Source organism: Erinaceus europaeus, chromosome 1, assembly GCF_950295315.1.
Source record: "Erinaceus europaeus chromosome 1, mEriEur2.1, whole genome shotgun sequence".
NCBI lineage: Eukaryota > Metazoa > Chordata > Mammalia > Eulipotyphla > Erinaceidae > Erinaceus > Erinaceus europaeus.
In genome coordinates, this window is record NC_080162.1 from 117,747,923 (window position 1) to 117,761,163 (window position 13,241).

Genomic DNA, 13,241 nt, shown 5'->3' on the forward strand with positions numbered 1-13,241 from the left:
ACACCTACGGACCTGCTTCACTGCCTGTGAAGCGACTCCCCTGCAGGTGGGGAGCTGGGGGCTTGAACCGGGATCCTTATGCTTCATGCCACCTGGGCTTAACCCACTGCGCTACCATCTGACTCCCGTATTATTTCAATTTTGAGCCCTGAGATGAAGGGAGTCTTTGAAGCAACAGGGAAGCTATGGTAGAATTTCAAGCTTGGGGTTTAAAAAGGGGGCTATTTATTTATTTTTTTAAAGATTTATTCATTTATTAATGCAAAAGATAGGAGGAGAGAGAAAGAACCAGACATCATGCTGGTACATGTGCTGCCGGGGATTGAACTCGGGGCCTCACGCTTGAGAGTCCAACACTTTATCCACTGTGCCACCTCCCGGACCACATCTTCTCCTATCTTTCTCATTAATAAATATATAAACTCTTAAAAAAGAAAAAGGAGGGGCGGTTAACAAAGTTCAAGGAATTGTCATCAGAGCACATTTTATCTGAGTGCTATTTACAAGGGAAGAGGGAAGAGTTTGCTTTTACAACTATTTTTTTTAAGTTTCATTCTGTTTCATACACTGTATTGTCACAATAACAAATAAAGAAACCCCTGTGTAGAAAGTTGTTTCTGCTCAAAATAAAACATGAAGGGCAAAAAACAAAAAAAACAAAAAACATGAGGAGCTTTGATCTGTGCTTCTCTGAATTCCACACACACAAGCAGAAAATTCAGTATGTAGAATTGAGCGCCTTACCATGTGTGAAGCCCTGGTTTTGATCCATGCACAGCACTGGAGCATTATGCACATCAACAGAAACTATAGGAGACTGGGCAATGGTGTACCTGGTTTAGTGCACGTTACCACAAGGACCAGCATTTAAGCCTCCAGTTTCCAGTTGCAGGGAGGAATCTTAAGCCATGAAGCAGGGCTATAGATGTCTCTTTTTCTCTCCCACTCTACCCCTCCCCTCAAAGTATCATTGTCCTAACAAGTAAAAAAAAATAATGAAAAAAGATTAAAAAGTTAGGGAAAAAAAAAGAAACCCCATGGATGGCAGACTGGTGCTTTGGTCTACATGCCCCCATCTCCCTTCTCCTTAATTATACCAAATAAAAAAAAAAATTGGGCCAGGGAGGTTGCTTGGTAGTACTGCTCATGGTGAGGTTTTGATTCATTTCCTGGTGCCATATAAAATACATTTTATTATGATATTACTTAAAATTCTGATAGTTCTTTGTTATTAAGGCTACTTATTAGTTGGTCCTTTGTTGAGTTTCCTAAGACTGTTGCTACAAATGATAGCTTACAGTGTTTTCTGACCCATCCTAGAATACTCATAATTCTGCCAGGATACGATAGGCATTCAGATGTGTCCTGTTTGGCATGAATGTGGATTATAGGAGGAAGAACAGAAGCGAAAATCTGTTGAACCAGTGCTTTCTTGGAGGCTTCCTGCACTTACCTCCTTCCATGTCCGTGTGCTGTTGGCTTTGCGGCTGCTGTCCACGGCTGCCTGATACTCACCAAGGTGGACCAGAGTGGAAGCCAGGCAAGCAAAATTAGAAACACTGCTGAAGAGCAGCTTGGCAGCTTCATACATATGCTCTTCATAACAGCGGTCTCCAACCTATGGACAGTTGGGTAGCTTTGCTGAGACCTTCCTAAGTAGGAGGCTCCCCCAGTGCTGGACTAAAGTTCCCAGGTGTCCCCTGTCCCTTCCTGTATCTTCCTGATGCACTGTAACAGGCTTTTGCCAATTCCCTACTAGGGTCATTGTCAAGTTTCCAGCTCATGATGCAGTGTCACTTACCTTACTCTCCATGACAGATGCTTGTTTCCATGACAACCCTCTGCTACTTTCTATCCTTTCCCCAAACTCTGGGTTGTCCTGATCTCACATTTCAGTCTTCCAACTCATCCACTCTCTGCTTTGAATGTCATTTGCACATTAAAGGTTGCCACATAGATAGATTCAGTTTAGAGTTCTCCCTCAGAAACAGGATTCCTAAATTCAACTGAACAGACCTCCATGGACATCAGGTAGAGTTCAAACTTGTACAAATGTGAGTGCTGACTCCCCTAGGGCAGACTCCACACACTATCCCCACAGCAGTAAGCAAAAAACCATCAGTTCAGAGCAACTTCCCCACACCCCAGAGCATGAAGTTGCCCTGGTAACTCTCCCTTCCAAACTCACTTCACTACTTCATCTAAATGGAACTAACTCCTGCCTGGGTTACTGAGCAGCTCACTCCCTCCTTGATTTCCCCAAATGGATACCAAGATCCATGAAAGGGGAAAACTGACTATTTCCACAGCTGCATTAACAATCACTTACTTAGCACACAGCAGATGCTCAATAAAAGCTTGTTTAATGAATAGATGAAACATTGGAACAAAGTCTGTGATCACTTAAGACCCTTGTTACTGCCAATTTACAGGAAATACAAAGTGAGTTAAGTAACATTGGAGAGTCATTGGAAACTAGATTGTGGGAAGCACAAGAACAGAAAGTAGGCTGGGAGAACCTGTGGGCTAAAGTACATGACCCCATAGTGAAGGACTTTAGGAGCAAGCCTGATTCCAAGGTCATTGTACAAAGAAGTGAGAGCAAGGCAGGGCAGCTGTGTGACTTAGTAGTCATTGGGGATTTAACTGCTGCCTGATCACTGGGAGCTTTTCAACACGTTCTCCAGCCCGGATAATCATGTTACAAATCTTAGCGTGGGATTCTGAGCAAGATTTTATTTTCTAATACTTACATTAATTTTCTGATTGTAAGGTAAATTTAAAAGTCAAGGTCATGGGCAGGGTAGATAGCATACTAGTTATACAAATAGACTCTCATGCCTGAGGCTCCAAAGTCCCAGGTTCAATCCCCCATACCACCATAAGCCAGAGCTGAGCAGTGCTCTGGTTTAAGAGAAAGAGAGAATGGGGGCAGGGGGAGTCAAGGTTGTGTCAACAACTATATTGCTGTTGATTATATAATAAAGTGTATACGGGGGAGTTAAGGTCATGGGAGCATGTGCAGCAATTTATGCAATACTTTCATGCCTGAGGTTTGGCAGTCCCAGGTTTAATACCTGATACCACCATAAGCCAGAACTGAGCAGTGCTCTGGTAAGAAAGAAAGAAAAAAACAAAGGGAGGGAGGGAAAAAAAAGGGAAAGAGGTCAGGAAGTCAGAAGGAAGAAAGAGAAAGTCAAGTCATTGGGACCAGCAGATAGCTTGTCCAGTAGGGTGTGCATTTGGCCAGGGTTTGAGCCCTGGAATCACACAGGTAAATATAGATCCAGGTAAAGCTCCAGTGCTATAGTGTTATTTTCCTTCCTGAAATAAAAATAATGTAAAAGTTGGCTGGGGAGCGAGTACAATATATCTGTGCATATGTCTTTACCCAGTGCAAAAAAACCTGCTCTGAGGGCTGGGGAGAACCTTGTATCCATGGGCCCCATGGGCCCCTAGGTTTGATCCCCAGAACCAGAGTGGTGCTTTGGTCTCCCTTATCTCACTCAAAAATACAAATACAATTTTTATTATTTGTTTATTTTACTGGGGCTCAGTGCATGACTCCCCAACATTTCTAGCAGCAACTTCTTCCTTTCCTTCAGACTGGAATAGGGAATTTTGGTGTATCTGGTCTGTCAAGGCAACCAGAGCCTTTATTTATTTTTTAGATATTTTAAAAAATATTTTATTTAAAATATTTTAAATATATTTTTAAGTTTTTAAAAATTTTATTGATATCATTTAAAAATATTTATTTATTCCCTTTTGTTGCCCTTGTTGTTTTATTGTTGTAGTTATTATTGTTGTTGTTATCGATGCTGTCGTTGTTGGATAGGACAGAGAGAAACGGAGAGAGGAGGGGAAGACAGAGAGGGGGAGAGAAAGATAGACACCTGCAGACCTGCTTCACTGCTTGTGAAGCGACTCTCCTGTAGGCGGGGAGCTGGGGGCTCAAGCCGGGATCCTTACGCCAATCCTTATGCTTTGCACCACCTGCGCTTAACCTGCCGCGCTACTACCTAACTCCCTTTTTTAAAGGATTTTGTTTATTCATGAAGAATGATAGACAAAGAGAAAGAACCAGATATATTTCTGGTACATGTGCTGCTGGGGATCAAACTCACGACCTCAAGAGTCCAATGCTTTATCTACTGCGCCACCTCCCAGACCACTAGAGATTACTTAAAACAAAACAAACCATTTATTGTTTATTGGATAGAAATTGAGAGAGAAGGGGGACACAGAGAGGGAGGAGGGAGAGACATCTACAGCACTGCTTCATCACTCATGGAGCTCTCCCCCTGCAGATGGGGGATGAGGGCTTGAACCTGGGTCCTTATGGATTGTGACGTGCATTCAACTAGGTGTACCACCACCAGCCCCCAAGCTTTTCTTTTTTTTAATTTCTTTATTGAGGAATTAATGTTTTACATTCAACAGTAAATACAATAGTTTGTACATGCATAACATTCCCCAATTTCCCATTTAACAATACAACCTCCACTAGGTCTTCTGTCATCCTTCTTGGATCTGTATTCTCCCCACCCACCCACCCCAGAATTTTTTACTTTGGTGCAATATGCCAATTCCAGTTCAGATTCTACTTGTGTTTTAGTTTCTGATCTTGTTTTTCAACTTCGGCCTGAGAGTGAGATCATCCCATACTCATCCTTCTGTTTCTGACTTATTTCACTTAACATGAATTTTTCAGATCCATCCAAGATTGGCTGAAAACGGTGAAGTCACCATTTTTTACAGCTGAGTAGTATTCCATTGTATATATATATATATATAAATATACCACAACTTGCTCAGCCACTTATCTGTTGTTGGACACCTGGGTTGCTTCCAGGTTTTGGCTATTACAAACTGTGCTGCTAAGAACATATGTGCACATAAGATCTTTTTGGATGGATGTGTGGGGTTCCTCAGGATATATCCCCAGGAGAGGAATTGCAGGGTCATAGGGTAGGTCCATTTCTAGCCTTCTGAGAGTTCTCCAGACTGTTCTCCACAGAGGTTGGACCAATTGACAGTCCCACCAGCAGTGTAGGAGGGTTCCTTTGACCCCACAACCTCTCCAGCATTTGCTGCTGTTACCTTTTCTGATGTATGACATTCTCACAGGAGTGAAGTGATATCTCATTGTTGTCTTGATTTGCATTTCTCTGACAATCAGAGACTTGGAGCATTTTTTTCATGTGTTTCTCGGCCTTTTGGATCTCTTCTGTGGTGAATATTCTGTCCAAGTCCTCCCCCCATTTTTGGATGGGGTTATTTGTTGTCTTGTTGAGTCTGGCAAGCTCTTTATATATGTTGGTTATTAAACTCTTATCTGATGTATGGCATGTAAATATCTTCTTCCATTCTGTGAGGGGTCTCTTGGTTTGGGTAGTTGTTTCTTTTGCTGTGAAGAAGCTTTTTAATTTGATGTAGTCCCATAGGTTTATACTTGCCTTAGTCTTCCTTGTAATTGGATTCATTTCATTGAAAATGGCTTTAAAATTTATGCAGAAAAGAGTTCTGCCAATATTTTCCTCTAAGTATCTGATAGTTTCTGGTCTAACATCCAAGTCCTTGATCCACTTGGAATTTACTTTTGTATTTGGTGAAATACAGTGATTCAGTTTCATTCTTCTGCATGTTTCAACCCATTGTTTCCAACACCATTTGTTGAAGAGACTCTGCTTTCCCCATTTAATAGTCTGGGCACCTTTGTTAAAGATTAGATGTCCATAGGTGTGGGGCCTCATTTCTGTGCTCTCAATTCTATTCCACTGGTCAGTGTGTCTATTCATGTTCTAGTACCAAGCAGTTTTGATGACAATGGCTCTATAGTACAGTTTGAAATCTGGGAGTGTGATGCCTCCGGTTCTGTTCTTTTTTCTCAAGATTGCTTTGGCAATTCTAGGTCTTTTCTGGTTCCAGATAAACATTTGTAGCATTTCTTCTATTCTCCTAAAAATGCACTTGGGAACTTGATGGGGACAGCATTAAATTTGTAGATGGCTCTGGACAGTATATTAATTTTGATGATGTTAATTCTTTCAACCCATGAACATGGAATATCTTTCCACTTCTTTGTGTCTTTTTCAATTTCTTTTGATTAGTGACTCATAATTTTCAGTATACAAATCTTTCACTTCTTTGGTTAGATTTACTCCTAGATATTTTATTGTTTTTGTTGCTATAGTAAAAGGAATTTATTTCTGGATTTCAATTTCTTCTAACTTAGTGTTTGCATAGAGGAATGCCACTGACTTTTGAATGTTAATTTTATAGCCTGACACATTACTGTATTGCCTGATGATTTCCAAAAGCTTCTTGCTGGATTCCTTAGGGTTTTCCATGTATACTATCATGTCATCTGCAAATAGGGAGAGTTTGACTTCTTCTCTTCCAATCTGTATCCCTTTAATTCCTTGCTCCTGCCTGATTGCTATGGCAAGAACTTCCAACACTATGTTGAATAGTAATGGTGATAGTGGGCAGCCCTGTCTAGTGCCTTATCTGAGTGGAAATGCTTCCAGTTTTTCACCATTGAGTATGATGTTGGCTGTAGGTTTGCTATATATAGACTCCACTATCTTCAGGAATTTTCCATCTATTCCCATTTTTTGTAGTGTTTTGATCATAAAGGGATGTTGTATTTTGTCAAAGGCTTTCTCTGCATCTATTGATATGACCATGTGGTTTTTGGTCTTGCTTTTGTTGATGTGGTGTATCACATTGATTGATTTACATATATTAAACCAACCTTGCATGCCTGGGATAAACCCCACTTGGTCATGATGAACAATCTTTTTAATATATTGCTATATCCGGTTGGCTAGAATTTTGTTCAGTATTTTCACATCTATGTTCATCAGAGATATTGGTCTGTAGTTTTCTTTTTTGGTTGTGTCCCTGTCTGCTTTTGGTATCAGAGTGATGATGGCTTCATAGAATTGGCAGGGAGTATTCCAGTATTTTTAATTTTCTGGAAGACTTTTAAAAGTAGAGGTATTAGTTCTTCTTTGAAGGTTTTGTAGAATTCATTTGTAAAACCATCTGGCCCAGGACTTTTATTTTCGGGAAGATTTTTGATAACTGTTTCAATTCATTAGCTATGATGGGCCTGTTCATGCTATCTGCTTCCTCTATACTTAGTTTTGGAAGCTGGTAGGTATCTAGGAAATCGTCCATTTCTTCCAGGTTCTCTAGCTTGGTGGCATATAGTTGTTCATAGAAGCCTCGCATGATATGTTGAATTTCTGTGATGTTTGTTGTGATATCTCCTGTTTCATTTAGTATCCGATTTATTTGGGTCTTCTCCCTTTTTTGTTTTGTGAGTCTGGCTAAAGGTTTGTCGATTTTGTTCACTCTTTCAAAGAACCAACATTTACTTTCATTGATCTTTTGTATGGTTTTCTTATTTTCTTTTTTTTTAATATTTATTTTATTTATTTATTCCCTTTCATTACCCTTGTTGTTTTACTGTTGTAGTTATTATTGTTGTCGTTGTTGTTGGATAGGACAGAGAGAAATGGAGAGAGGAGGGGGAAGACAGAGAGGGGGAGAGAAAGACACCTGCAGACCTGCTTCACCACTTGTGAAGTGACTCCCCTGCAGGTGGGGAGCTGGGGCTCGAACCGGGATCCTTTTGCCGGTCCTTGTGCTTTGCGTGATGCCACCTGCACTTAACCCTCTGCGCTACAGCCCGACTCCCAGTTTTCTTATTTTCCATGTTATTGATTTCTGCCCTAACCTTAGTGATTTCTGTCCTTCTGTTTGCTTTAGGGTTCCTTTGTTCTTCTTCTTCTAGGTCTTTTAAGATTTGTAATCAGGCTGTTTATTGTGCTTTTTCTTGTTTTCTAATGTTTGCTTGTATGGCTATGAACTTCCCTCTCAGTACTACCTTAGCAGTGTCCCAAATATTTTGATAGCTTGTGTCTTCAATTTCATCGAACTCTTGAAATATTTTGATTTCTTCCTTTATTTACTCTTTGACCCAGTATTTGTTAAGTAGTGTACTGCTGAGTTTCCACATTTTGGCACTGTTACTAATCTTTTGTTGATTGTTAAGTGTTAGTTTAATTCCACTGTGGTCTGAGAAGATGCTTGGGATGATTTCAATGCTCTTGAATTGGCTGATGCTGTCTTTGTGGCCTAACATATGGTCTGTCCTTGAGAATGACCCATGTGGATTTGAGTAAAATGTGTATTCCAGTTTCTTGGGATGAATGACTCTGAAAATGTCCAATAGTTCTAGTTTATCTATCTCTTCATTTAGCTCCCTTATGTCTTTATTGGTTTTCTGCCTGGATGATCTGTCAAGTTGAGAGATTGGGGCATTGAAGTCCCCTACTATGACTATGTTGCTGTTAATATATTGCTGTAGCTCTTTCAGTAGATGTTTGATGTATTTTGATGGCTTCTCATCCAATGGGTGCATAGATATTAATAATTGTTAAGTCCTCTTGATTGACTGATCCACTGAGCATTAAGTATTATCGATTCCTATCTTTTTTAATCTTACCTATTTTAAAGTCTATCGTGTCAGATATGAGAATAGCTGTTCCTGCCCTTTTTTGTGGGCCATTGCTTGTATGATAGTTTTCCATCCTTTCACTTTAAGTCTGTATTTGTCTTGTTGAGTTAGGTGGGTTTCCTGTAGACAGACTGGAGGTGGTGTTTCTGATAAACTGCCGGACTGTTACCAGCCACTTAATCTCTCCCTAGGCTCCTGTCTGTCCATCAGCCACACGTGTTTGCACTCACCGGTGATTTGGTGGGTTCCTGAAGTTGTTCTAGTCCTGTCTTGTTTCAGTCCCAGGTGGTCTCCTTTGGTATTCCTAGTTGATCCGGGAGAGGAGAGGAGAGGGGAGAGGAGGGGAAGAGAGGAGAGGAGAGAAACAGATCTGCTGCTGCTTGTAGCCCCACCTCCGGAAGTCTCTGAGCTTTCCTTATATTATCATTAACTGCCAATTTCTTTTCTTTTTGCCTCCAGGGTTATTGTTGCACTATGAATCCACTGTTCCTGGAGGCCACTTTTTTCCTATTTTGTTGCCCTTGTTGTAATCATTATTGTTGCCACTGATGTTGTTGTTGAATAGGACAGAGAGAAATCAAGACAGAAGGGGAGACAGAGAAGGGTAGAGAAAGACACCTACAGACCTGCTTCACTGCCCATGAAGCAACCCCCTTGCAGGTGGGGAGCTGGGGGATCGAACACGGATCCTTATGCTGGTTCTCACGCTTTTTGCTTAATCCGCTGAGCTACTGACCAACCCCCAAGTGCTAATTTCTAAACTGATAATTTCACATGACTGGCAAATGAAGTTATAAATATCCACTGGCCCTTGGCAAAACAAAAAAAAAGTTTCCCACTCCTGCTTTAGATAGAGGGTGAAAGGCAGAGAGGAAGACAGAGAGAAGAGAAACACTGTAGTACCACCCCACCACCTGTGAACCCTCCTTCCTGTAAGGGTTCCCATGTGGTTTAGGGCTCAAACCCAGGTTTTAGTGAATGACAATGTGTATAGTCTACCAGGTGAGTCGCCAGCAGGCCCCCTTATTCCTATTTGTTTTAATCTTTTTTATTTCATTTTTGTTGCCCTTGTTGTTTTATTGTTGTAGTTGTTATTGTTGTCGTCATTGTTGGATAGGACAGAGAGAAATGGAGAGAGGAGGGGAAGACAGAGGGGGAGAGAAAGATAGACATCTGCAGACCTGCTATACCACCTGGGGCTTCACCACTGCCGGGGGCTCGAAATGGGATCCTCATGCTGGTCCTTGCGCTTTGCTTTAATCTTTTTAAATGATTTATTTATAGGAGACAGGGAAAGAGAGAACCAGATTATCACTCCAGTACATGCAATACCAGAGGCCAAACCCCAGGACTCCACGCTTAAGAGTGCAACATCCCAGGGGGCTGGGCGGTAGTGTAGCAGGTTAAGTGCACATGGTGCAAAGCGCAAGGATTGAGATTCGAGCCCCCATCTCCCCACCTGCAGGGGGGAGTCTCCCTTTGTAAATGGTGAAGCAGTTCTGCAGGTGTCTATCTTTCTCTATTCTCTGTCTTCCCCTCCTCTCTTCATTTCTCTCTGTCCTATCCAACAATGACAACAGCTATGACAATAATAGTAACAACTACAACAAGCACAACAATAAGAACAACAAAATGGGGAAAATGGCCTCCAGGAGCAATGGATTGTAGTGCAGACACCAAGCGAACCCCAGTGATAACCCTGGAGGCAAAGTAAATAAATTAAAAAATAAATAAATTAAAATAAAAATAAAAAAAAAGAGTGCAACACCCCTTCCAATTCACCAGTTACCTCCTGGGACTTCTGTTTTTTCCTTCCTTTTTCTTTCCTGCCACCATGTTATTTAAAAAAATTTTTTAATTATCTTTATTTATTGGATAGATACAGTCAGAAATCGAGAGATGGGGGAGACACAGAGGGACAGAGACAAAGGGACACCTGTAGCCCACTTCACCACTCTCAAAGCTTTCCCCCTGCATGTGGGGACTGGGGGCTCAATCCCAAGTCCTTGCACATTGTAACATGTGCGCCACCACCCAGCCCGCCATCATGTTATTGTTAGGGCTGCACAACTCTACCACTCCTGAACACATTTTCCTTTTTCTATTTCTTTTTTGCTTTTAACTATTTTGATAATACTTAATTTAAATAACTATTTTTTTGCATTCTCACCATCAGTAAAACAGAGTTGCAATAAAAGAAAAGAAATAGAGTTCCTCTTTCTATTTTAGCTTATTTTATGAGAGAGAGAGAGAGAGAGAGATAGAGAAGTAGATGGAGAGGGAGAGAAAGAGATGAAGGTTAAGAGAGAGAGAGAGGGGGTCGGGCGGTGGCGCAGTGGGTTAAGCGCATGTGGCGCAAAGCGCAGGACCGACGTAAGGATCCGGGTTTGAGCCCTGGGGCTCCCCACCTGCAGGGGAGTCGCTTCACAGGCGGTGAAGCAGGTCTGTAGGTGTCTATCTTTCTCTCCCCTTCTCTGTCTTCCCCTCCTCTCTCCATTTCTCTCTGTCCTATCCAACAACGAATTGCGTCAACAAGGGCAATAATAATAATAATAACCACAACGAAGCTACAACAAGGGCAACAAAAGGGGGAAAAAAAATGGCCTCCAGGAGCGGTGGATTCATGGTGCAGGCACCGAGCCCAGCAATAACCCTGGAGGAGGAGGAAAAAAACAAAAAAAAAAACCCACAAAAAAAAACAAAACAAAGAGAGAGAGAGAAAGGAAGAGACCAGAGAACACTGTTCAGCTTTGATTTATGGTGGTACTGGTTTGAACCTGGGACCTTAGAGCCTCAGGCATGAGACTCTTTTGCATAACCATTATGCTATCTCCCCAGGTCAATTATTTTTATTTGTTTTTAGATAGAGAGACTGAAAGAGACCACAGCACTGAAGTGTCCTTCAATGTAGTGGGAATTGGGCTTGAACTTAGGTTATGCATGTGGAAAAGAAGCACATTATCCAAGTGAACTATTTTGCTGGCCCTATTTTTTTAATTTTTTATTTTATTTATTATTGGATAGAGTCAGAGAGAAATTGAGAGGGGAGGGAGAGCTAGAGAGGGAAAGTGACAAAGAGATACCTGCAGCCCTGCTTCACCACTCATAAAGCTTTCCCCTGCAGGTAGGGATAAGGGCTTGAGCACATGTTCATGCTCACTGTAGCATGTGCACTTAACCAGGTGCACTAATGCCTGGCCCCAGGCCCTGTTATTTTTAAAGGTGTGTGTGTGTGTGTGTGTATGTGTGTGTAAGTGAGGGGAGGGGAGAGAAACGCAGCACATTCTGGCACATGCTATGCAGGCAGTCTGACTCAGAACCTCGTATTTGTGAGTCCTACTTTTTTTTTTAAATTACCTTTATTTAGTTATTGGGTAGAGATAGTCAGAAATTGAGAGGAAAGGGGTAGACAGAGATAGAAAGACAGAGAGACTGTAGCTATGCTTCCCCACTTGCAAAGCTTTCCTTTATAGGTGGGGGCTAGGGGCTTGAACCCAGGTGCCTGAGCAAGGCAATATATACACTCAGCCAGGTGTGCCATCACTTGGCAATGAGTCCCACATTTTATCCACTGTGCCACCTTCCACATTGCTTTTATTCCTATTTAAAAAGTATTTTTCTCCTAGAATGTTACATGGTAATTCCTGACATATGGAAAGGTTGTTATTTTTCAATATATCTCATATCATCTGTAACTTAACTTCCTTTGTTCTCCCACAGTGCCAGCTAGAACACCTTTCTAATATGCACAGCCAATGGCAAGTCAAGATTTGAGAGGTCTTAATTTTTTTTTTGCTTCCTTTTTTTAAATTAATTTTATTTTTGAGAAAGATACAGAGAGAGACACACACACAGAAACACCAGAGCACTGCTCAGCTCTGGCTTATGGTGGTATGGGGGATTGAACCTGGGACTTTGGAGCCTCAGGCATGAAAGTCTGTTTGCATAACCATTATGCTGTCTTCCCTGCCAGAGAGGTCTTAATTTCTATAACAGTGACAGTAACAAGGGACTTAATTTACCATGTGACTTGTTTCTCAGCATCACAAATATGTGCCACTCTAAGAAGTGATTCTTCAATCAACTGTAGCAGTTCATAGTACCTAGGCACAGCCTACCTGTTGGATGTGGGCATTGTTGGGTCCATTAATACAATCTTCTAGCTCAGAGAGACGGCAGGTTTTAGCCAGGGCAAAAATTAGTTCAGTCTCTATATAGGATTCATGATCTTTTTTCCTGGCCATCTGCAGGAATTTAACCAGATCCTCCCAATTGTCTAAAGAGAGAAAACAAAAGTAGGTAACCTAGAGATGCTTAATTAATTAATTAACTAATTTTAAATTACCGGCAAGGTTATTGCTGGGGCTTGGTGCCTGTAGTATGAATCCACTGCTCTCAATAGCTATTTTTCTCTCCCCTGCTCCCCTTCGATTTTACTTGTTAGGCCAGAGAGAAATCGAGGTGGGAGGAGATAGGGAGAAAGAAAAAGACACTTGCAGCCCTGCTTCACTGCTTGTAAAGATTCCTTGCCTACAGGTGGGGACTCCACCTTGAACCTAGATCTTGATAACATGGTAACATATGTGCATGATAACATATGTGTTCAATTGGGTGTGCCACTACGTAGTACCTAGAGCTGCTTAATTCAACAGGAGGGCTCATACTTCCCATTCTATTCTCAGCCAAGTTGATGACCTTTCTGTTCTTC

The 13,241-nt window shown here is 41.5% G+C and overlaps 1 protein-coding gene across 5 annotated transcripts in view; it reads right to left on the minus strand.

Moving 5' to 3' along the window:
* CLTCL1 (clathrin heavy chain like 1) overlaps nucleotides 1–13,241 on the minus strand; it is a 134,988-nt gene that overhangs the window by 21,751 nt on the left and 99,996 nt on the right. For all 5 annotated transcript variants that reach the window (XM_060195272.1, XM_060195280.1, XM_060195261.1 and 2 more), the window contains 2 exons: nucleotides 12,652–12,809; nucleotides 1,454–1,618 (listed from right to left, as the gene is read on the minus strand). In XM_060195272.1, the coding sequence (XP_060051255.1) occupies nucleotides 1,454–1,618; nucleotides 12,652–12,809 (323 nt within the window). The remainder of the gene's footprint in view (nucleotides 1–1,453; nucleotides 1,619–12,651; nucleotides 12,810–13,241) is intronic.